Here is a 22750-nt window from a genome sequence, read left to right as displayed (position 1 = left end):
CGTCTGTTAGTTAGGTGGGCGTCGGCGCAAATTTTGTGCAAGTTCAGTGCACCAGCACAGCATATGTGCATTTGTGACAGTCAAATACAAGCTTTAAATTGCAGTTATCTTCAGGGTTAAAAAAAAACAAAAACAATTTTTTGCAAGATAATACATTTGGGGTCCTTTGCTGAATTTGTGACAGTCAAATACAAGCTGTAAATAGTGCAGTTATATTCTGGGTTAAAAAAAAACAAAAACATTTTTTGCAAGACCCTACATTTGGGCCCTTTGCTGCATTTGTTACAGTCAAATACAAGCTTTAAATACTGCAGTTATGTTCAGGGTTTAAAAAAAAACACCCATTTTTTGCAAGATAATACATTTTGGGCCCTTTGCTGCATTTCTGACAGTCAAATACAAGCTATAACTACAGCAGTTATATTCTGGGTTTAAAAAAACACCAATTTTGTGCAAGACCCTACATCTGGGGCCTTTGCTGCATTTGTCACAGTCAAATACAAGGGTTAGATACTGCTGTTATATTCTGGTTTAAAAAAAAACACCCATTTTGGGCAAGATAATACATTTGCAGCCCTTGTTGCATTTGTGACAGTCAAATACAAGCTTTAAATACGGCAGTTATATTCTGGGTTTAAAAAAACACCAATTTTTTGCAAGACCCTACATCTGGGGCCTTTGCTGCATTTGTCACAGTCAAATACAAGGGTTAGATACTGCTGTTATATTCTGGTTTAAAAAAAACACCCATTTTGGGCAAGATAATACATTTGCAGCCTTTGTTGCATTTGTGACAGTCAAATACAAGCTGTAAATAGTCCAGTTATATTCTGGGTTTAAAAAAAAACAACCATTTTTTGCAAGACCCTACATTTGGGGCCTTTGCTGCATTTGTTACAGTCAAATACAAGCTTTAAATACTGCAGTTATGTTCAGGGTTTAAAAAAACACCCATTTTGTGCAAAACCCTACATCTGGGGCCTTTACTGCATTTGTCACAGTCAAATACAAGGGTTAGATACTGCTGTTATATTCTGGTTTAAAAAAAACACCCATTTTGTGCAAGACACTACATTTGAGGCTTTTGCTGCATTTCTGACAGTCCAATAAAAGTGTTAGATACTGCTGTTATATTCTGGTTTTAAAAAAAACACCAATTTTGTGCAAGACACTACATTTGGGGCCTTTCCTGCATTCGTGACAGTCAAATACAAGCTTTAAATACTGCAATTATATTCTGGGTTTAAAAAAACACCCATTTTGTGCAAGATAATACATTTGCGGCCTTTGCTGCATTTCTGACAGTCAAATACAAGCTTTAAATACGGCAGTTATATTCTGGGTTTAAAAAAACACCCATTTTGTGCAAAACCCTACATCTGGGGCCTTTACTGCATTTGTCACAGTCAAATACAAGCGTTAGATACTGATGTTATATTCTGGTTTAAAATAAACACCCATTTTGTGCAAGACACTACATTTGAGGCTTTTGCTGCATTTCTGACAGTCCAATAAAAGTGTTAGATACTGCTGTTATATTCTGGTTTTAAAAAAAACACCAATTTTGTGCAAGACACTACATTTGGGGCCTTTCCTGCATTCGTGACAGTCAAATACAAGCTTTAAATACTGCAATTATATTCTGGGTTTAAAAAAACACCCATTTTGTGCAAGATAATACATTTGCGGCCTTTGCTGCATTTCTGACAGTCCAATACAAGCGTTAGATACTGAGGTTATATTCTGGTTTTAAAAAACACCCATTTTGTGCAAGACCCTACATCTGGGGCCTTTGCTGCATTTGTCACAGTCAGATACAAGCGTTAGATACCGCTTTTATATTCTGGTTTTAAAAAAAAACACCCATTTTGTGAAAGACACTGCATTTGGGGCTTTTGCTCCATTTGTCACAGTCAAATACAACCAGTCAATACTGCAATTACATTATTGGTTGACAAATTAAAAAATTTTGTGACCGTGAAGTAATTGTTTAAAATTCGCCTGTCACACTGTTGTGTGACCTCAAGAAGTTTTTCCTCTTTATGACACTGCCACTGGCTTACTCTCAGTGAACTTAATTGTTGACTATGGGTGGTTACATTGTCGCCTGACATAAACCATCTGTTGTTAGTCTGGTGGGTGAACGCAAAGAATGAGGAGAGTGTCAAATAAGGGACGTGGCCCCGGTTGTGGTGCTGCTGGTGGAGCTCCTGTTGCAGGGAGAGGACGTGGTAGATCTGTGCCAGCTACACGCACAAGAGAAACACTTTCCTCAGGTGCGAGTAGGCGACAGAACCTTCAGCGTTATTTATGTCCTCCCATGTCTTAATCCTGAAACATAAGTGGTTGGGCATTGGTGCACTTAATCTCTTCCACTTCTGGTGCAGGGCTATGTGGATGGCCCACGGAAACCCTGCCAGCAGAGTCATCAAAAAGCAGAAAGAATGCTCCATGACTTGGGGCTCAGACTGCTTGGCTGATTTGCCAGGGGGTGAGGTGAAAGACTGATGGCCATAGGCTGCAGGTGCCAACTCTGATCTTTCAGCAGGAGACTGAGTGGGAGACAATGTGAAGGAATTGGAGGCACTGTCGGCCACCCAATCTACTATCACCTGTACTTGTTATGGCCTCACCATTCGTACAGCCGCATTCAGCCCGAATGTGGCTGTACGAATGGTGAGGCCATAACAAATACAGGCGATAGTAGATCGACCACTTATGTTTCAGGATTAGGACATGGGAGGACCACCGCAGCACATCTCTGATGATGACAAAACACAGGTGCAAACTGCTGCGGCTTTCTGCAGTCTGCAGACAGACAAGGAGGGCAGGGGTAAAGAGTAAGTGGAAGATGATGTGGAGGATGATGAGGTACTAGACCCCACATGAAATCAAGGTCATGCGAGTGACCTGTCTAGTTAGGAGGAAGAGGCGGTGGTCGCACAGAGACACCAGCACAGAAAAAGAGGGAGCAGGGTGCAAAAGCGTCTGTTACATTCTTGGTTGACATTTTACAATTTTGGCGTGAATAAACCCCTGCTCTGCATAGGTGACAGGGACCTAAATTTCAAAAAATCGTCTGTTACATTGTCAGGTGGCATTTTACCAATTTTGCAGTATAATACAACCCCTTGCTCTGCATAGGTGACAGGGACCTAATTTTTGTAAAATCGTTCTGTTCAATTGGTGGGTGACATAAACACAGTTTTGCCGTGAATAAACCCCTGCTCTGCATAGGTGACAGGGACTTAAATTTCTAAAATTCATCTTTAATTGATGCGCACCCCCTCCTTTCATTCATGGTAGGCGCAGAAAAGAACATCAAAAGTTGATAGAGAAGATATCCAATTGGATCGTGGACGTCACGGGGACGTGCAATAAGGCAGAAGTTATCTAGAGTCAACAAAGCGGCAGCAGGGCCTCTCCTGTCTAACGTTTCCAAATCCAAAATACCCCAGTGACATTCACTGTAATATTTTATTAATCATTCCAATAACAGGGCATCTTAAGAGTCCTGTATTGTTATTTATCATCACTACCTCCCCGAGTCGGGAGTGGGTAATTGCCGCGCGCCCCCTCCTTTACTTGGAAGCTTCTGCTTCAATAATTTGTCCCACATTTCTGCTCGATCACATTTAATTTCATCCATTGACCTCCCTTGGATGTGGTATCCCTTTCTCAGGCTCCCTCTCCGGCCTGGAACCCCGATTCCCCGCTACACATGATCACCATGGTAGGCGCAGAAAAGAACATCTAAAGTTGATCGAGAAGATATTCAATTGGATCGCAAACGTCACGGGGACTGGTTGAGCAGTATGTGTGCACACGCCTGCACGTATTGACTGATGGGTCTGCCCTCCTTCAACTTCTGGGTCTCCAAATTGGGCACATGGCCTGAGCTTGCCCTTTAGGCCTTGGAGGTGCTGGCCTGCCCTGCAGCCAGTGTATTGTCTGAACGTTTGTTTAGCACGGATGGAGGGGGTTATCACAGGTTATATTTCCCAATGTTTTGGGGGGTACCCTAATTTAAACACACAAAAAAATAAAATAAAAATGTAAACCAAAAACTAGTGTTGGCTACCTCCTCCTCCTCCACCGCCGCTTCCACCTCCACATCCACCGCCTCCTCAACTTCCTACTGCAAATGGACCTCCTCCTCCTGGATCAAAATTATTATTTTAAATTTTTACGTATTTTATGTTATTTTATGTCATTTCCCTATCCACATTTGCTTGCAGAGCACTTGCCATGCTCTTAACTACATTTTGCTGCCATTTGCAGCCCTCTAGCCCTTTCCATGACTTTTTTAGAGCCATTTTAGTGCTCCAAAGTTTGGGTCCCAATTTACTTCAATGAGGTTCGGGTTAAGTTCGGGTCCCAAACTCTAACTTTTTTGTGAAGTTCGGCCGAACCCGTTGAACCCGAATATCCAGGTGTCTGCTTAATTCTAAATCGGTGGTGTTGCCATTAAAGGATTTCCCTTTAAAAATGTACCTACAGAACATGCAGGAACCACATAGAAATGTCCCCACCACTGTGTTCTATACGAGTGTATTACTCTACAGCAGCAGCGGTACAAAACGCACTGCATCATAGAGACCAATGACGCCGTGTGCTCCTACGCTAAGCAGGATGCCAGTCCGGTATCTCACGGACCGTGCTCCACAGACGTCTGCATGAGGCATTAGTTGTATCTATTATCGCATAGCTCGTGCTTGCTCCTGATGATCTGCTGGGTTCCACCCGTGGTGAAATGCGTTGAGCTGTCTATCTGAGAGATTCTTTTAGTGCACCTATATAAATGGGGCACTTAATGTTGGCTGGCTTCTACATATGCCATACAACACACGTGGTTGACTACTTGGCAACCTCTCTGTGAGCTTTATTTCCAGCTCATATAGGGTGAGGGGCGCACTCATTAATAGTTGGTGAGCATGAATGCTACACTATTCATATAGTCGACTACTCTAATGCAGTGAATTAGAGACTCGTTATTGACATAGCGTGCATACGTTTGGCTCATGCCTGCACTCTGATGTCATAATTAAAAAGGTTTTATATAACCATAGAGTGGTCCCTCAAGTTACAATATTAATTGGTTCCAGGATGCCCATTGAATGTTGAAACAATTGTAAGTTGAGAAATTGTCTCCAAAGCCCCAAAATGTCATCCAAGATAAGAGAAAATGAAGATTTAGGAAAAAATAGGCAGATAACTAAGATAAAACAAGTCCTTACATACACAGGGAATGCAGAATTATTAGGCAAGTTGTATTTTTGAGGATTAATTTTATTATTGAACATCAACCATGTTCTCAATGAACCCAAAAAACTCATTAATATCAAAGCTGAATATTTTTGGAAGTAGTTTTTAGTTTGTTTTTAGTTTTAGCTATTTTAGGGGGATATCTGTGTGTGCAGGTGACTATTACTGTGCATAATTATTAGGCAACTTAACAAAAAACAAATATATACCCATTTCAATTATTTATTTTTACCAGTGAAACCAATATAACATCTCAACATTCACAAATATACATTTCTGACATTCAAAAACAAAACAAAAACAAATCAGTGACCAATATAGCCACCTTTCTTTGCAAGGACACTCAAAAGCCTGCCATCCATGGATTCTGTCAGTGTTTTGATCTGTTCACCATCAACATTGCGTGCAGCAGCAACCACAGCCTCCCAGACACTGTTCAGAGAGGTGTACTGTTTTCCCTCCTTGTAAATCTCACATTTGATGATGGACCACAGGTTCTCAATGGGGTTCAGATCAGGTGAACAAGGAGGCCATGTCATTAGATTTTCTTCTTTTATACCCTTTCTTGCCAGCCACGCTGTGGAGTACTTGGACGCGTGTGATGGAGCATTGTCCTGCATGAAAATCATGTTTTTCTTGAAGGATGCAGACTTCTTCCTGTACCACTGCTTGAAGAAGGTGTCTTACAGAAACTGGCAGTAGGACTGGGAGTTGAGCTTGACTCCATCCTCAACCCGAAAAGGCCCCACAAGCTCATCTTTGATGATACCAGCCCAAACCAGTACTCCACCTCCACCTTGCTGGCGTCTGAGTCGGACTGGAGCTCTCTGCCCAACCAATCCAGCCACGGGCCCATCCATCTGACCCATCAAGACTCACTCTCATTTCATCAGTCCATAAAACCTTAGAAAAATCAGTCTTGAGATATTTCTTGGCCCAGTCTTGACGTTTCAGCTTGTGTGTCTTGTTCAGTGGTGGTCGTCTTTCAGCCTTTCTTACCTTGGCCATGTCTCTGAGTATTGCACACCTTGTGCTTTTGGGCACTCTAGTGATGTTGCAGCTCTGAAATATGGCTAAACTGGTGGCAAGTGGCATCTTGGCAGCTGCACGCTTGACTTTTCTCAGTTCATGGGCAGTTATTTTGCGCCTTGGTTTTTCCACACGCTTCTTGCGACCCTGTTGACTATTTTGAATGAAACGCTTGATTGTTCGATGATCACGCTTCGGAAGCTTTGCAATTTTAAGAGTGCTGCATCCCTCTGCAAGATATCTCACTATTTTTGACTTTTCTGAGCCTGTCAAGTCCTTCTTTTGACCCATTTTGCCAAAGGAAAGGAAGTTGCCCAATAATTATGCACACCTAATATAGGGTGTTGATGTCATTAGACCACACCCCTTCTCATTACAGAGATGCACATCACCTAATATGCTTAATTGGTAGTAGGCTTTCGAGCCTATACAGCTTGGAGTAAGACAACATGCATAAAGAGGATGATGTGGTCAAAATACTCATTTGCCTAATAATTCTGCACTCCCTGTAACAGTCAGAAATAGCTGCTAGCTAGCAACTGAAGCCTCATTCAGACGTCCATGGAACACGGTCCGTGAGATATCAGACTGGCATCCTGCTTAGTGCAGGAGCACACGGTGTCATTGGTTCCTATGACGCCGTGCGCTTCGTGCCGCTGCTGCTGTACATTAATACACTCGTATAGATCATACGAGTGTATTACTGTAATGCGGCAGCGGCACAAAGCGCGCGGCGTAATAGCAACCAATGGCGCCGTTCGCTCCTGCACTAAGCTGGATGCCAGAATGGTATCTAATGGACCGTGTTCCATGAACATCTGCATGAGGCTTAATACAGATATTTTACCAGAGAATTGGCCTTTATCGATTGGATCTGAGTCTGAGGCATTGTATTTGGAGTCTAGTTTCAACTTATGATGGGTCAGAAAAGACCATTGTATTTTTAAAATATTGTATCCTGAGGCCATTGTATCTTGAGGGATCACTGTATGTGATTTTGAGTGTATCACATTAGTTCACAACCACTTGTAACCAATCTGCTACATTATCGCTATAGTGAGGTTGGACTACATCTATATATCACCCAAATTATCAGAACCTCTTGTAGCCTGTTTTTCGAAGTTGATTGTGGGTCATATACCCCAAGGTTTTAGTATATTTAATATCTAATAAAGATTTTTTTGGTTAGTCTAATTCATTGTTCATGTAATATCTGGAAATGGAATCTGCCATATTGGATATTTTCTGCAGTAGGTTGTTGAAATCTAAAATTGATGGTGGGAATAACTAATTGCAGCAGATCGAACCTAAGAAACGGGATGCTTTTTTCAGGCTCATTTATTAAGACTGGAAAGTTATGTGGAGCCGCAGGCCATACAACAAACTTGAATCTATACCTTACTGGCATACATTTAAACCATTTTCTTTGCCAAAAACTGGCTTAGAAAAGGATGAATGAGAGGGACGGCTGGCGTGCCCTCCTCCTAACCCACCTCTCACCCCTTTTCTCAACTTGTCGGAAAAGTGTCGCTAATGGGGAAAAGTCAAAGATTTTGTCCTAAAATGCCAACTGATATGTTATATACGACATATATCAGTTACTAAATAAGCCCCTTGGTTAGTGTTGAGTGAATCAAAGTTAACAGAGTGGACTTTGATTTACTGCGAAGCCGAATTTCCTTGTGCTTCGTGATAATGAATAAATTTTCCCTGAAATGGAGTTAAAAAAACAAAAATACTTACCTCAACCATTTGAGTGCCAAGAGGCCGCCGCTGCCATCTTGCTTGCAGATCCCACACGAAATCTCATGTGAGGTCATCATGGGGCGAGTGAGCATTCGCTCTAGAACTTCAAGCAAGATGGCCGCGGCAGCCTCTTCGTGCTCAAATGGATGAAGTAAGTACAATTCAATTTTTTTTGTTTTTATTTTTTAATGAGCAACCACTAATTCCCTGTCATTGCCCCAGCTACTTTGTGAAGAAGTAATTCATCACAAAGCAAATTTTTTGGTAAAGTTTGGAGAAGCAGTCAAATTGAATTTTTAAGAACTTCGCTCATCTCTACCTTTGGTGTTAATAATGTCTGTACATTGTTAGAAAAGCAGCTAGGAGTATAGGGCAAAACAACAACAAGTACAGCACACTTTAAAATACATATACAGTCTGTATCTAATATCACAGTGTTAACCATTAAGTAAATGACAGAACAAATAGGGAAGTATAATAAGTTCCACCAGTTTTAAGGAACATGGAGATTAGATACCTACAGCAATAATGTTTGAAAAATCAGCTGCAAATAACGGTAGTATGCACCCGGTTACTGCAGCAGCAAGCATTCCAGTCACAATGAATATCCACTCTGGTTTGTTTAACTGTAGAATTCTTCGAAAAGGAGCAGCAGAACGCCTCTGACACTCCTGCAGGAAACAGTAGATGAAGACAGCAGTGAAAGGTGTGCTAAACAGCATGAATATTAATAATAATAATAATAATAATAATAATAATATTATTATTATTACTTCTACTAATACTATTGCTGGTAACTGTAATGATAATTTAGTATTCTAATTCTAACTATAATCATTTTTCTTTACATTAATAAGATGGGTTATGATCTGGAAAATGACACTATAGCAGGCAATATACTTCATTACCACTAGATGCAGCACTTACTCTGAAAATTTACATATAAAAGTTCTAACGTTAAAGAGATCACATTTCTCTAATGAAAGGCATCAGAAAGCCTCCCAAAAATGTATGTCTGTGTTTTAAGAGCCCTTTACACTGCCCGATATTCAAACAAGTTATGGCTAATGAGCCTTTGATAATGTGCCTGTGTAACACCCCAGAGTGGCATTACCACCTTTGCGCCTTGCTTCTGCCTCCTATTGGCTAATACCACGTGTCATCCTATGTAGTAATTTCCAGATCCTGCAAAATGTGTATTCATATTACTGATTTTGTAACTGTTCAAGTGTAATGTGCCTGGTTCACCAGCAGATGGCGGCATAATTGGCAGAACTATTCTACCTAGGATGGAACCCTTCTTTTCATTCTAGCTTTCTCCAAGAGAAGGAAGAGTTTAGTTAGTGAGAGTCAGTCTACATTGCCCCCTGCCAAGGGAGGGTGTTCAGCAGGTGCTTATCCCTCCTGGACGAGCCTTGCCTAAGCCAGCAAGAGCACCTTCAGCCCTGCTGGACACAGAGGCCAAAGCCTGAAGCCTCAGAAGCCAGGAAGAGAGAGTTCCCTGTATAAAGTTAGAGACAGACTACCAAGTCAGAAGTTGCAGAACCCAAAGAAGCTAAATTCCACAGCCAGCCTGTTAGCACAGCAGAGCCAAAGAGAGCAATTGATGTAGCAGAGTAGAGTTTGTTTGCCTGCCAAAGTTAATGCCAAAGCCTGCTGGAAGCCAAGACAAAGCCTGTAAACTGTTTGGAGAAGAGTTTATGCAAAGAACAGCTGTTATCAACTTCATCACAAGGTCTGGACTCAATTTATTTAATCATCCTCTTCACCAACCATCCCTTTTCTACAGTTTCGGAGGGCCACACCTGGGGTTCCGGCGTATCCATGTAGGAGCACCGTGACAAGTGCAACACCATTAAGGGACATTAGGCCACTCTACACAACTCTGGCATTCCTACCCTGGGTACCATCCATATCACTAAAAGGGGCCCAGTGCCCTTTTTGCTTCACTGCAACTGGTTTCACAACACAAACTTTCTACTTTGATAAGCCCCCAGGGGGTACGCACCCTGTAGATTGCACCTGTGTATAGGTGGCGCCTATTACCAGATGAACAAGCGAAACACTCGTTCATCAGGTAATAGGATCATTCGTGCTGACACCTAAGTCATCATTTGCTGGCAGCAGATCATGCAGTCTAAACAGCACTGCCAGCAAACAATGATTGTGTATGGGGATGAGTGCTGACATTAGCTATTCGCCCTCCCCATAATGTGGAGGAGATTGCTGCAGGTAAATTCAGCTTTCTCCTTCACTGGTGAGCAGGCAATTGTCAGGAAGGAATGCTTTGCTTGCTACATCGGGCCATGTATACAGCCCTTTAGAAACAAAATTGTACAGGAGGACATATTTCCTATACAGTAGCAGATCTGATAAAGAAAAAGACGCAACCATGTGGCACGTCTAAACAGCTCATGATGGTTGCACCAAAGTTATTATTATTAATTGCACCATATTGTGGGCGCCAATAAATGGTAGTGTACATGACACAGTATGTCATGAGTCTTGTCAAATGTATCATGTAGAGTCTGTAATTTTGATATATTTGGCATTATTTACTAGTGATGTATTTGTTTCCAAGTAATACACTCTTTTAATAATATTCAGAGCTTTCTTTTAAGTATTGTCTTCTTCAATCCTACCTCATCTAGAATTCCAGTATTTGTCTTCCTGGGTTTCATTTCAATAAGCTCCTCTTTATTTTCCTTTCTAGTTGAACCTTTTCGTAATCGTCCATTATTAATGGGCGCCAGCATGTTCTCAACATCTTGTAAAGTCGGCCATTTGTCTTCTTTGTCTTGATTTTCACCCATGTCATACAGTCCAGAATTTTCATATTTATATGAATTGTCTGTACTTTGATTTTCTGTATCACTGTCTTTGCCTTGGTTCTAGAAAATGTGTCAATGCATTTGTTATTGGTTTTAGGAAGCTAGTAATACAATTTTATAGAAAGCAATTACAACATAAAAAAAAACTGTGATTCACACTGCCAGTGACTATTACTATAGAAAGGCCTCTGGTAATTAATTATTTGAAGGATTGCCCCATCTCATGACATGTCCTTAGGATAGGTGCGACCCCCACCTCTGGGACCTGCTCCTATCTCCAGTACAGTGCCCCAAAGGGAAGGGAAAGCAGTTGTGCAGGGAAAGTAACTCTTTATTCACTGCTATTGGAGTTTAAAAAATAGTCGAGCCCTGGGTCAGCTATTTTCAGCGGTCCCATAGTGGTGGAATGGAAAGGTGACAAAAATTGCTCTCCATTTACTGCTATGGGACTTGCGCTCTCACTTGGCTATTTGCAGAACTCCCCTAGCAGTAAATGGAAAGAACGTCAGCTTGCGCAGTGTGCTTTCCTTCACTTCAAGGGCCCTGCTCTGGAGATAGGAGTGGGTCATGGAGGTGGGACCCGCACCTAGCTAATATCTGTAGCATATGCCCTATATTTTGGGATGGTAATGTCCCTTTAAGGCTAGTTTCACACTAGAGGCAGGGGACTCCGGCAGGCTGTCGGATCCGTCCTGCCACTAGTTCACGTGTGACCCCGGACTTCAGCTCCGTCCCCATTGACTATAATGGGGGTTGAGTTGCAGTGACAGCACAGCCGGAGTCCCCTGCCGCTAGTGTGAAAGTACCCTAAAATGCTAATTCATACTTTGATATTTAGACTAGAACTGTTAATGACATTGCCATCCTATCCATATTCAGCTATTAAGCATTGTGCAGTGGGGGAAGTATAGCAAAAGTAGTGTGGCACTGCCAGAAAAAACTTTTTGAAGTTAAATACTTTTGTGTTTAAAGGTACAAAAATATTATAGGAGTGCTACTTGGCTAGCCAGAAATAATAAGTGAGGGATTTGAATTTTTATATTTTTATTATTTTGAAAACTATTTTTTACTTTTTTGTTGCCCTGTTTTTGTGACATTTTTTGTAGATGCAATACAATGAAAAATATGTTACCTGAAGCATGACAAGGGAATGGTAGACCCCTTCTTTTTCCATTAGCTCACTGTGTGTTCCTTGTTCCACTACAACCCCACCATGAAAAACAGCAATGGTATCAGCTGTCCTGATAGTAGACAATCGATGCGCTATCACAATGGTGGTCCGACCAGCTCTAGCCTTAAAGTAACAAAATATTTACAAAATCTAAGTAAAAACACTGTATAATGTACAATATTACACATTTCAAAGTGAGTTAAATATGTCACCTTATCCAGGGCAGCTTGCACTATAGATTCACTCTGGGTGTCCAGTGCTGATGTGGCCTCATCTAGGAGCAATATTTTTGGATCTTGTACAAGAGCTCGTGCAATTGCTACTCTCTGTTTCTGACCTCCACTCAGCTGAGTTCCTCTCTCACCTACAATTGTGTTGAATTGCTGCAAAAAGCAGGAATACCATAAAAGTTTACATTGTGTTTGCCATTTTGTTAACATTTCTAAAAGGCAGAAATGATGCAACAGATGCAGATGAAATCAGAATAGAACTGCATGTGTATGTGTCACCAACATGCATTAGTTGAAGCTTATCCTAAAGTGGTCGTCTGGCTACAGAGTCCATTTTCATATACCCTTTTAACCACTTCAGCCCCCCTAGCTTAAACACCCTTAATGACCAGGCCACTTTTTACACTTCTGCACTACACTACTTTCACCGTTTATTGCTCGGTCATGCAACTTACCACCCAAATGAATTTTACTTCCTTTTCTTCTCACTAATAGAGCTTTCATTTGGTGGTATTTCATTGCTGCTGACATTTTAACTTTTTTTGTTATTAATCAAAATTGAACTATTTTTTTTGCAAAAAAATGACATTTTTCACTTTCAGTTGTAAAATTTTGCAAAAAAAACTACATCCATATATAAATTTTGCTCTAAATTTATTGTTCTACATGTCTTTGATAAAATGGTTTGGGTAAAAGTTATAGCGTTTACAAACGTGAATTTCCGCTTTTTGAAGCAGCTCTGACTTTCTGAGCACCTGTCATGTTTCCTGAGGTTCTACAATGCCCAGACAGTAGAAAAACCCCACAAATGACCCCATTTAGGAAAGTAGACACCCTAAGGTATTCGCTGATGGGCATAGTGAGTTCATAGAACTTTTTATTTTTTGTCACAAGTTAGCGGAAAATTATGATTTTTTTTATTTTATTTTTTTTCTTACAAAGTCTCATATTCCACTAACTTGTGACAAAAAATAAAAACTTCCATGAACTCACTATGCCCATCACGAAATACCTTGGGGTGTCTTCTTTCCAAAATGGGGTCACTTGTGGGGTAGTTATACTGCCCTGGCATTTTAGGGGCCCAAATGCGTGCAAAGTAGTTTGAAATCAAAATCTGTAAAAAATAGCTGGTGAAATCCCGAAAGGTGCTCTTTGGAATGTGGGCCCCTTTGCCCACCTAGGCTGCAAAAAAGTGTCACACATGTGGTATTGCCGTACTCAGGAGAAGTTGGGCAATGTTTTTTGGGGTGTCATTTTACATATACCCATGCTGTGTGAGAGAAATATCTTTGCAAAAGACAACTTTTCCCATTTTTTTATACAAAGTTGGCATTTGACCAAGATATTTATCTCACCCAGCATGGGTATATGTAAAATGACACCCCAAAACACATTGCCCAACTTCTCCTGAATACGGCAATACCACATGTGTGACACTTTTTTGCAGCCTAGGTGGGCAAAGGGGCCCACATTCCAAAGAACACCTTTGGGATTTCACAGGTCATTTTTTACACATTTTGATTTCAAACTACTTACCACACTTTAGGGCCCCTAGAATGCCAAGGCAGTATAACTACCCCACAAGTGACCCCATTTTGGAAAGAAGACACCCCAAGGTATTCCGTGAGGGGCATGGCGAGTTCCTACAATTTTTTATTTTTTGTCACAAGTTAGTGGAAAATTATAATTTATTTTATTTATTAATTTTTCTTTCAAAGTCTCATATTCCACTAACTTGTGACAAAAAATCAAAACTTCCATAAACTCACTATGCCCATCACGAAATACCTGGGGGTGTCTTCTTTCCAAAATGGGGTCACTTGTGGGGTAGTTATACTGCCCTGGCATTTTAGGGGCCGAATGCGTGAGAAGTAGTTTGAAATCAAAATCTGTAAAAAATGGCCGATGAAATCCGAAAGGTGCTCTTTGGAATGTGTCGGCCCCTTTGCCCACCTAGGCTGCAAAAAATTGTCACACATGTGGTATTGTCGTACTCAGGAGAAGTTGGGCAATGTGTTTTGGGGTGTCATTTTACATATATCCATGCTGGGTGAGAAATATCTCGGTCAAATGCCAACTTTGTATAAAAAAATTTGAAAAGTTGTCTTTTGCCAAGATATTTCTCTCACCCAGCATGGGTATATGTAAAAAGACACCCCAAAACACATTGCCCAACTTCTCCTGAGTACGGTGATACCAGATGTGTGACACTTTATTGCAGCCTAGGTGGGCAAAGGGGCCGACACATTCCAAAGAGCACCTTTCGGATTTCACCGGCCATTTTTTACAGATTTTGATTTCAAACCACTTCTCACGCATTCGGGCCCCTAAAATGCCAGGGCAGTATAACTACCCCACAAGTGACCCCATTTTGGAAAGAAGACACCCCAAGGTATTTCGTGATGGGCATAGTGAGTTCATGGAAGTTTTTATTTTTTGTCACAAGTTATTGGAATATAAGACTTTGTAAGAAAAAAAAGAAAAAAAATCATCATTTTCGACTAACTTGTGAGAAAAAATAAAAATTCTAGGAACTCGCCATGCCCCTCACGGAATACCTTGGGGTGTCTTCTTTCCAAAGTCACTTGTGGGGTAGTTATACTGCCCTGGCATTCTAGGGGCCCTAATGTGTGGTAAGTAGGTAAATGACCTGTGAAATCCTAAAGGTGCTCTTTGGAATGTGGGCCCCTTTGCCCACCTAGGCTGCAAAAAAGTGTCACACATGTGGTATCGCCGTATTCAGGAGAAGTTGGGCAATGTGTTTTAGGGTGTCTTTTTACATATACTCATGCTGGGTGAGAGAAATATCTCGGCAAAAGACAACTTTTCCCATTTTTTATACAAAGTTGGCATTTGACCAAAATATTTATCTCACCCAGCATGGGTATATGTAAAATGACACCCCAAAACACATTGCCCAACTTCTCCTGAGTACGGCAATACCAGATGTGTGACACTTTTTTGCAGCCTAGATGCGCAAAGGGGCCCACATTCCTTTTATGAGGGCATTTTTAGACATTTGGATCCCAGACTTCTTCTCACGCTTTAGGGCCCCTAAAATGCCAGGGCAGTATAAATACCCCACATGTGACCCCATTTTGGAAAGAAGACACCCCAAGGTATTCAATGAGGGGCATGGCAAGTTCATAGAATTTTTTTTTTTTTTGGCACAAGTTAGCGGAAATTGATTTATTTTATTTTTTTCTCACAAAGTCTCCCTTTCCGCTAACTTGGGACAAAAATTTCAATCTTTCATGGACTCGATATTCCCCTCACGGAATACCTTGGGGTGTCTTCTTTCCGAAATGGGGTCACATGTGGGGTATTTATACTGCCCTGGCATTCTAGGGGCCCTAAAGCGTGAGACGAAGTCTGGAATATAAATGTCCAAAAAATTTTACGCATTTGGATTCCGTGAGGGGTATGGTGAGTTCATGTGAGATTTTATTTTTTGACACAAGTTAGTGGAATATGAGACTTTGTAAGAAAAAAAATAAAAATTTCCGCTAACTTGGGCCAAAAAAATGTCTGAATGGAGCCTTACAGGGGGGTGATCAATGGCAGGGGGGTGATCAATGACAGGGGGGTGATCAGGGAGTCTATATGGGGTGATCACCCCCCTATAAGGCTCCATTCAAATGTCCGTATGTGTTTTGCGGATCCGATCCATGTTTCCGTGGATCCGTAAAAAACATACAGACATCTGAATGGAGCCTTACAGGGCAGTGATCAATGACAGGGAAGTGATCAATGACAGGGGGGTGATCAATGACAAGGGGGTGATCAGGGAGTCTATATGGGGTGATCACCCCCCTGTAAGGCTCCATTCAGACGTCTGTATGTGTTTTGCGGATCCGATCCATGTATCCGTGGATCCGTAAAAAACATACGGACGTCTGAATGGAGCCTTACAGGGCAGTGATCAATGACAGGGGGGTGATCAATGACAGGGGGGTGATCAGGGAGTCTATATGGGGTGATCACCCCCCTGTAAGGCTCCATTCAGACGTCCGTATGTGTTTTGCGGATCCGATTCATGTATCAGTGGATCCGTAAAAATCATACGGACGTCTGAATGGAGCCTTACAAGTGGGTGATCAATGACAGTGGGGTGATCAGGGAGTCTATATGGGGTGATCAGGGATGATCAGGGGGTTAATAAGGGGTTAATAAGTGACGGGGGGGTGTAGTGTAGTGGTGTTTGGTGCTACATATTACTGAGCTGCCTGTGTCCTCTGGTGGTCGATCCAAACGAAAGGGAGCACCAGAGGACCAGGTAGCAGGTATATTAGACGCTGTTATCAAAACAGCGTCTAATATACCTGTTAGGGGTCAAAAAAATCGCATCTCCAGCCTGCCAGCGAACGATCGCCGCTGGCAGGCTGGAGATCCACTCGCTTACCTTCCGATCCTGTGAACGCGCGCGCCTGTGTGCGCGCGTTCACAGGAAATCTCGCGTCTCGCGAGATGACGCATATATGCGTGACTCTGCGCAGGGCTGCCCCTTTCGGAACGCGATCCTGCGTTAGGCGGTCCGGAGGCGGTTAAAGAAGTGCAGCTTTAACACAGTGTTTGCTCTGCAAGTCAGTGTATTGCCCAGAAAACCCATTTCAATGGCAATAGTGTAATGCCTAAATGGAACCTGTCATCAACTTTATGCTGCCCATACTAAGGGCAGCATAAAGTAGAGACAGGTGAGTTGATTTCAGCGGTCTGTCATTTAAAAGTTGCAGACTGGACCTGAAAAAAAGTCACAGCCATCTGAGAAGAGTCATAGTTATTAATGAATTCCTGCTCTCCCTGCCCATCTGCTGATGATTGGAAGGCTTCTACCTAGTTTTCTCCCTTTTCTCTCTAGGTGAGAACTACCAATGAGCGGGGAGTGCAAGAGATTATGAATAACCATGACGCTTCTCAGGTATATTTGACTCTTTTCAAGGCCTGTGCTGCAATGATCATGATGCTGGTTCTCAGCAACCACTTACTTTTAGCTCATTAGTGACACACCACTGATATCAGCATTTTTGTCACTATTTTATGCTGCCCTCAGTGAGGTCAGCATAAGGCTACATTCACACGTCAGTATTTTTCTATAATCCGATTTTCTGTCCTTTTTTGCGGATCCGTTGTCGCCTGAAAATGTTTCCGTATGTCATCCGTATGTCATCCGTTTTTGCGGATCCGCAAAAAACGGAAACATGTATAAATTTCAATAAGCAAATAAAGTTGTTTGGATTTCTTTAAAAAAATAAAAAAAATTAAAATGTAATTTCCAGGAACGGATTCCGTATAAAACGGATGACATACGGAATGACATCCGTATGTCATCCGTTTTTTGCGGATCCATTGACTTTGTATTGTACCAGGATCCGATTTTTCAGGAAAAGAATAGGACATGTTTTATATTTAAACGGACATGCGGAACGGAACAACGGAAACGGACAGCACAAATTGTGCTGTCCGTTTTTTTCCAGGACCCATTGAAAATGAATGGGTCCAGATCTGGTCCAGATCTGTTCCAGAAAAAACGGAACAGATCAGGAAAGAAAAAACGGACGTGTGAATGGACCCTTACGTTGATGACAGGTTCCTATTAAAGGCTATGTAGAGGCAATTTTTTTAGGATTACATTTGACTCATTTTGAGATAAAAATCTTTAAATTGGTCTTTAATAAAAATAATCAACCACTCTGTCACAAAGGATTAACTGTCTAGCTGTGTGAATCCTACTTTCACTTTCATCTATTAACCCTTGTCTCTAAATTGCTAAAAGGTCATAAACATTTAAGCCACATTCTTATCAGTAAGATAAGAATTGAACTACAGTATAATAAGTGTTTAGGAGGTCAGAGATAAGTAGCCGTCAGCTGGGCTGCCTGACCAAACAGAGAATCTCAAGGGTGTACAGAGAAAAGGGCTCAAAATGGTTAATAAAGACCAGTTGAAAAACAGATTTTTAGCTTAATATAAGTACAATGCAATAATAGAAAAATGCCCCCAAAGGTCTTTAATTTCCTCTGCAGTGGAACTGAATATTTGGGGCCATGTTTCCGCAGATTATTACAAGTAATTACTTGAGGACAAAAAAGCAGGAGACTCTTTAATAAGCTTATAGTAATAATGCCCTCCAAACAAAAAAGGATTGTCCAAAGTGGGCAACCACACTTCTCATATTTCAGAAGGTAATGAGCCAAATACAAGTATCGTAGATAGAGAAATTAAATATGAAGCCAATTTTAGTTAATTTAACACAAATGTAATATAATTAAAATAATCAGAAATGAATAAGAATTTCAGACTTTTACTCACTCCTTCAATAGCTGTTTTAAAATGTTAAAGGGAATCTGTTGCATCATTTTCATGCAACTAACAAGATTGCACAACAGAAGATTACAAACACATTTCAAACATACCTGGGTGTACTTTGTGTCTTTATTCCACGTCCAGAAAAAGGTTTTTTATTCTCATGGAAAACAGCTCCCAAGTGCCCAGCAGTGCGGAGTTTGCTGTTCCAAGTGCCCAAAGCCAAACAGTCTTAAGAAGAGGGGGATGGGTTGCTTTAGATACTCATATCTTAGCATTGGTAGCAACTAGAGATATGGGCCTGGTCTGGTTTGAAACCATTCAGACAATAACAAAATACCCAGCATTATATCCATTACATTGGAAGATATGGCTGAGTCAGGAGTGACATCAGTGAAATATGTTTTTACTTTCACATTAAACTGCATTCTCTGCCATTTGGATTTCTAACAGCTATATCTTTTGATGTAATGGATGTAATGCTGTGATTCTGGTGTTGTCTGAAAGCTTGGAATGCTTGGACCCATATTTCTAGCTGCCATAAATGCCAAGTAAAGCAGCTCTACCCTCTTTCTATGTCTGGTTTGCTTTGGGCACTTGGATCAGGAGGAGTGCTGAAGAAGCAAACGCGAAATGCGCGTAGAGGGGCACGCCAGGTAGCGACAGCTCATCCACACAGCATATCGGGTAAGAAAGATCCAGACTTGTTTAGCATGTTCCTGATAAGATATCTTCACTTTGAATGTTAGTTGGGCTTAGTGCAAGTCATTATTGCCTGCCTGACTCACCTCACGTTTTGGGGATCTCATGATAGATACTCGTATCCCTCATATACATGTTGTGGAGTTATAGGTTATCCATCTGTATGCCATATGTGATTCTATGGGATTTTATGAGCTGCCGGCACAGGCACTTTATTTGTTTCCACATGTTTGTACGTCTTAGATGTCTTTTATGCTTCATTTAATAAACTTTGATATTTGGGTATTTTTGCAGTACCAGTACTCTTTGTTGATTTATAATAATAATCATAAATTAAACTTTCACTTTTTAATACTTGGTTGCAAATCCTTTGGAGTCAATTACAGCCTGAAATCTGGAACACATAGACATCACCAGACGCTGGGTTTCATCCCTGGTGATGCTCTGCCAGGCCTCTACTGCAACTGTCTTCAGTTCCTGCTTGTTCTTGGGGTATTTTCCGTTCAGTTTTGTCTTCAGCAAGTGAAATGCATGCTCACTCGGATTCAGGTCAGGTAATTGACTTGGCCATTGCATAACATTCCACTTCTTTCCCTTAAAAAACTCGTTGGTTGCTTTTGCAGTATGCTTTGGATCATTGTCCATCTGCACTGTGAAGCACCGTCCAATGAGTTCTGAAGCATTTGGCTGAATATGAGCAGATAATATTTCCCGAAACACTTCAGAATTCATCCTGCTGCTTTTATCAGCAGTCACATCATCAATTATTACAAGAGAACCAGTTCCATTGGCAGCCATACATGCCCACGCCATGACACTACCACCACCATGCTTCACTGATGAGGTGGTATGCTTAGGATCATGAGCAGTTCCTTTCCTTCTCCATACTCTTCTCTTCCCATCACTCTGGTACAAGTTGATCTTAGTCTCATCAGTCCATAGAATGTTGTTCCAGAACTATGAAGGCTTTATCAGATGTCATTTGGCAAACTCTAATCTGGCCTTTCTGTTTTTGAGGCTCACCAATGGTTTACATCTTGTGGTGAACCCTCTGTATTCACTTTGGTGAAGTCTTCTCTTGATTGTTGACTTTGACACAGATACACCTACCTCCTGGAGAGAATTCTTGATCTGGCCAACTGTTGTGAAGGGTGTTTTCTTCAACAGGGAAAGAATTCTTCGGTCATCCACCACAGTTGTTTTCCGTCGTCTTCCGGGTCTTTTGGTGTTACTGAGCTCACCGGTGCGTTCCTTCTTTTTAAGACTGTTCCAAACTGTTGTTTTGGCCATGCCTAATGTTTTTGCTATCTCTCTGCACTGACATTTTTATTTTTTATTTGACTGCATCCACTACTAGATTAATTAACCTAAGATCCAACAATCCAATTATTTCTGCAGGATATGAGGAGGCTAACTCTAATGATAGATCCTATTAATGTCTTCAATGCATCAGTACAAAAAACTCTTAAAGAAGTTTTTATTTTACACTGCACTGCCATTTGTTATTCCCTAACCCAGTTACATCCATACATTTTGAAGCTTTTGATTATGGGAATCTGTTCATGTGTCCTCAAGTCTGACCACCAGCCCAGAGCTTGCTCTAATGTGTAAACAGGAACTTGGCCTCACCCCTGTGGCTGACTTCCTATGAACTACAGGATGACATCATCATCAATCAAATCACTCCGGTCGCCTCTCAGACCCTTCCCCTCTCCATCCTCCATATTCCATATTCCTCTGTATATCCTTGTATTCTCCTAAATATATAATGTCTCCTCTATCTAAAGGACTGTGAGTGTAGATATACAGCAGGTGAGTGTATACAGTGAGTAGCTGCAATTATATAATTTTTTTTTTTTTCATGATAATGCAAACGGATCTGTTTTGACTTACACTGAAAGTCAATGGGAGGCGGATCCGTTTTCAATTGCACCGTATTGTGTCAGTGAAAACGGATCCGTCCCCATTGACTTACATTGTAAGTCTGGATGGATCTGTTTGGCTCCGCATCATCAGGCGGACATCAAAACGCTGCAAGCAGCATATTGGTGTCCGCCTCCAGAGCGGAGGCAAACTGATGCATTCTGAACGGATCCTTATCCATTCAGAATGCATTGGGGCTAAACTGATCTGTTTTGGGCCACTTGTGAGAGCCCTGAAACGGACCTCACATGCGGACCCAGAAACGCCAGTGTGAAAGTAGCCTTAGTCTGTAATAAGCCTATATAGCCATAGTAAAAAAATCAGGGAGTGCTTTTTTAAAATACTCATCTATTTCTGAAGCTTTACATTTCATGAAGGTGTGTTTAATACTTCATTAGGTTTTTTTTACTTTTTAATTACTTAATTCATCATATAATATTACTATTAGGCAAGTCATAAAAGTATGAACGGATGGTCTGGTCTTAGATAACTCTACTGGTAAGAAAAAGAGAATGGCTAAGACACCATTTTTGACCTGGAAAATGAGCAGGCCCAAGCCACACTGCATAGGAATTAAATGGCGTAGAAATTACTCAAATTCTGACAGTCTCAACAGTTGTTCTTATGATCTGCTCTCATCAAAGTGAAGAGCAGTGAAGCATTCTCTGCAGATTTCATTTATAAAATATTTTAGTGACTTTTTAATAATCTGGAAACAAAACAACATTCAGAACCTATAGTGAACAAAAACTGCACAAACAAGGTATTAATAACACTCATAATTACTTCTGGGAGTTTAGATATGAAGTCGTAGGCATTGGCTTCTCTGGCTGCTTGCTCAATCTCTGTATCAGTTACTCCATCTCTACCGAAGCAAATGTTTTCTTTTATGGTTGTTGCGAACAGGACAGGTTCCTGACCTACCAGACCAATATTATCTCTTAGCCACTTGACATTGAGGGAGCGTATATCATGTCCATCCAGCGTAATCTAAAAATTGAGAATCAGAATTAATATTTCTCCAATAGCATATATAATATATACATATATAAACTGACAAGCAAACAGGTAACAATGTTTAGAACTTTTGACTTTCAGGCTCCATATCTCACCATCCAATACAACTTCTAACATGAGACTACCATCATTTTATAGTAACATAGTAACATAGTAACATAGTATATAAGGCCTAAAAAAGACATTTGTCCATCCAGTTCAGCCTGTTATCCTGCAAGTTGATCCAGAGGAAGGCAAAAAAAACCTGTGAGGTACAAGCCAATTTTCCCCACTTAAGGGGAAAAAAATTCCTTCCCGACTCCAATCAGAATAACTCCCTGGATCAATGACCCCTCTCTAGTAGCTATAGAGTCAACGGAACCAGGGATTACCAAACAGTCTCCCAAGCTGGTACTTCCCCTGCCTGATTCTGCTTATCTTCTGTGATCTGACGAGAGCAGTTACATTCAGCTTAGAATAACCGTAGACAATCATCTTGTTGTTTTCCGTGGTCTTCCGGGTCTTTTGGTGTTGCTGTGTTCCTTCTTTTTAAG

General features: G+C 41.1%; 1 protein-coding gene across 1 annotated transcript in view; it reads right to left on the bottom strand.

Moving 5' to 3' along the window:
• Positions 1 to 8549: 8549 nt before the first annotated feature.
• LOC121002579 (ATP-dependent translocase ABCB1-like) overlaps positions 8550 to 22750 on the bottom strand; it is a 41717-nt gene continuing 27516 nt past the window's right edge. Inside the window, exons 5-9 of the mRNA XM_040434023.1 lie at positions 21987 to 22190; positions 12255 to 12425; positions 12004 to 12165; positions 10683 to 10931; positions 8550 to 8711 (exon numbers count right to left, since the gene is read on the bottom strand). Of these exons, the coding sequence (XP_040289957.1) occupies positions 8550 to 8711; positions 10683 to 10931; positions 12004 to 12165; positions 12255 to 12425; positions 21987 to 22190 (948 nt within the window). The remainder of the gene's footprint in view (positions 8712 to 10682; positions 10932 to 12003; positions 12166 to 12254; positions 12426 to 21986; positions 22191 to 22750) is intronic.

The sequence above is a fragment of the Bufo bufo genome, chromosome 5, assembly GCF_905171765.1.
Source record: "Bufo bufo chromosome 5, aBufBuf1.1, whole genome shotgun sequence".
NCBI lineage: Eukaryota > Metazoa > Chordata > Amphibia > Anura > Bufonidae > Bufo > Bufo bufo.
This window is presented reverse-complemented; position numbering and strand designations above follow the sequence as displayed.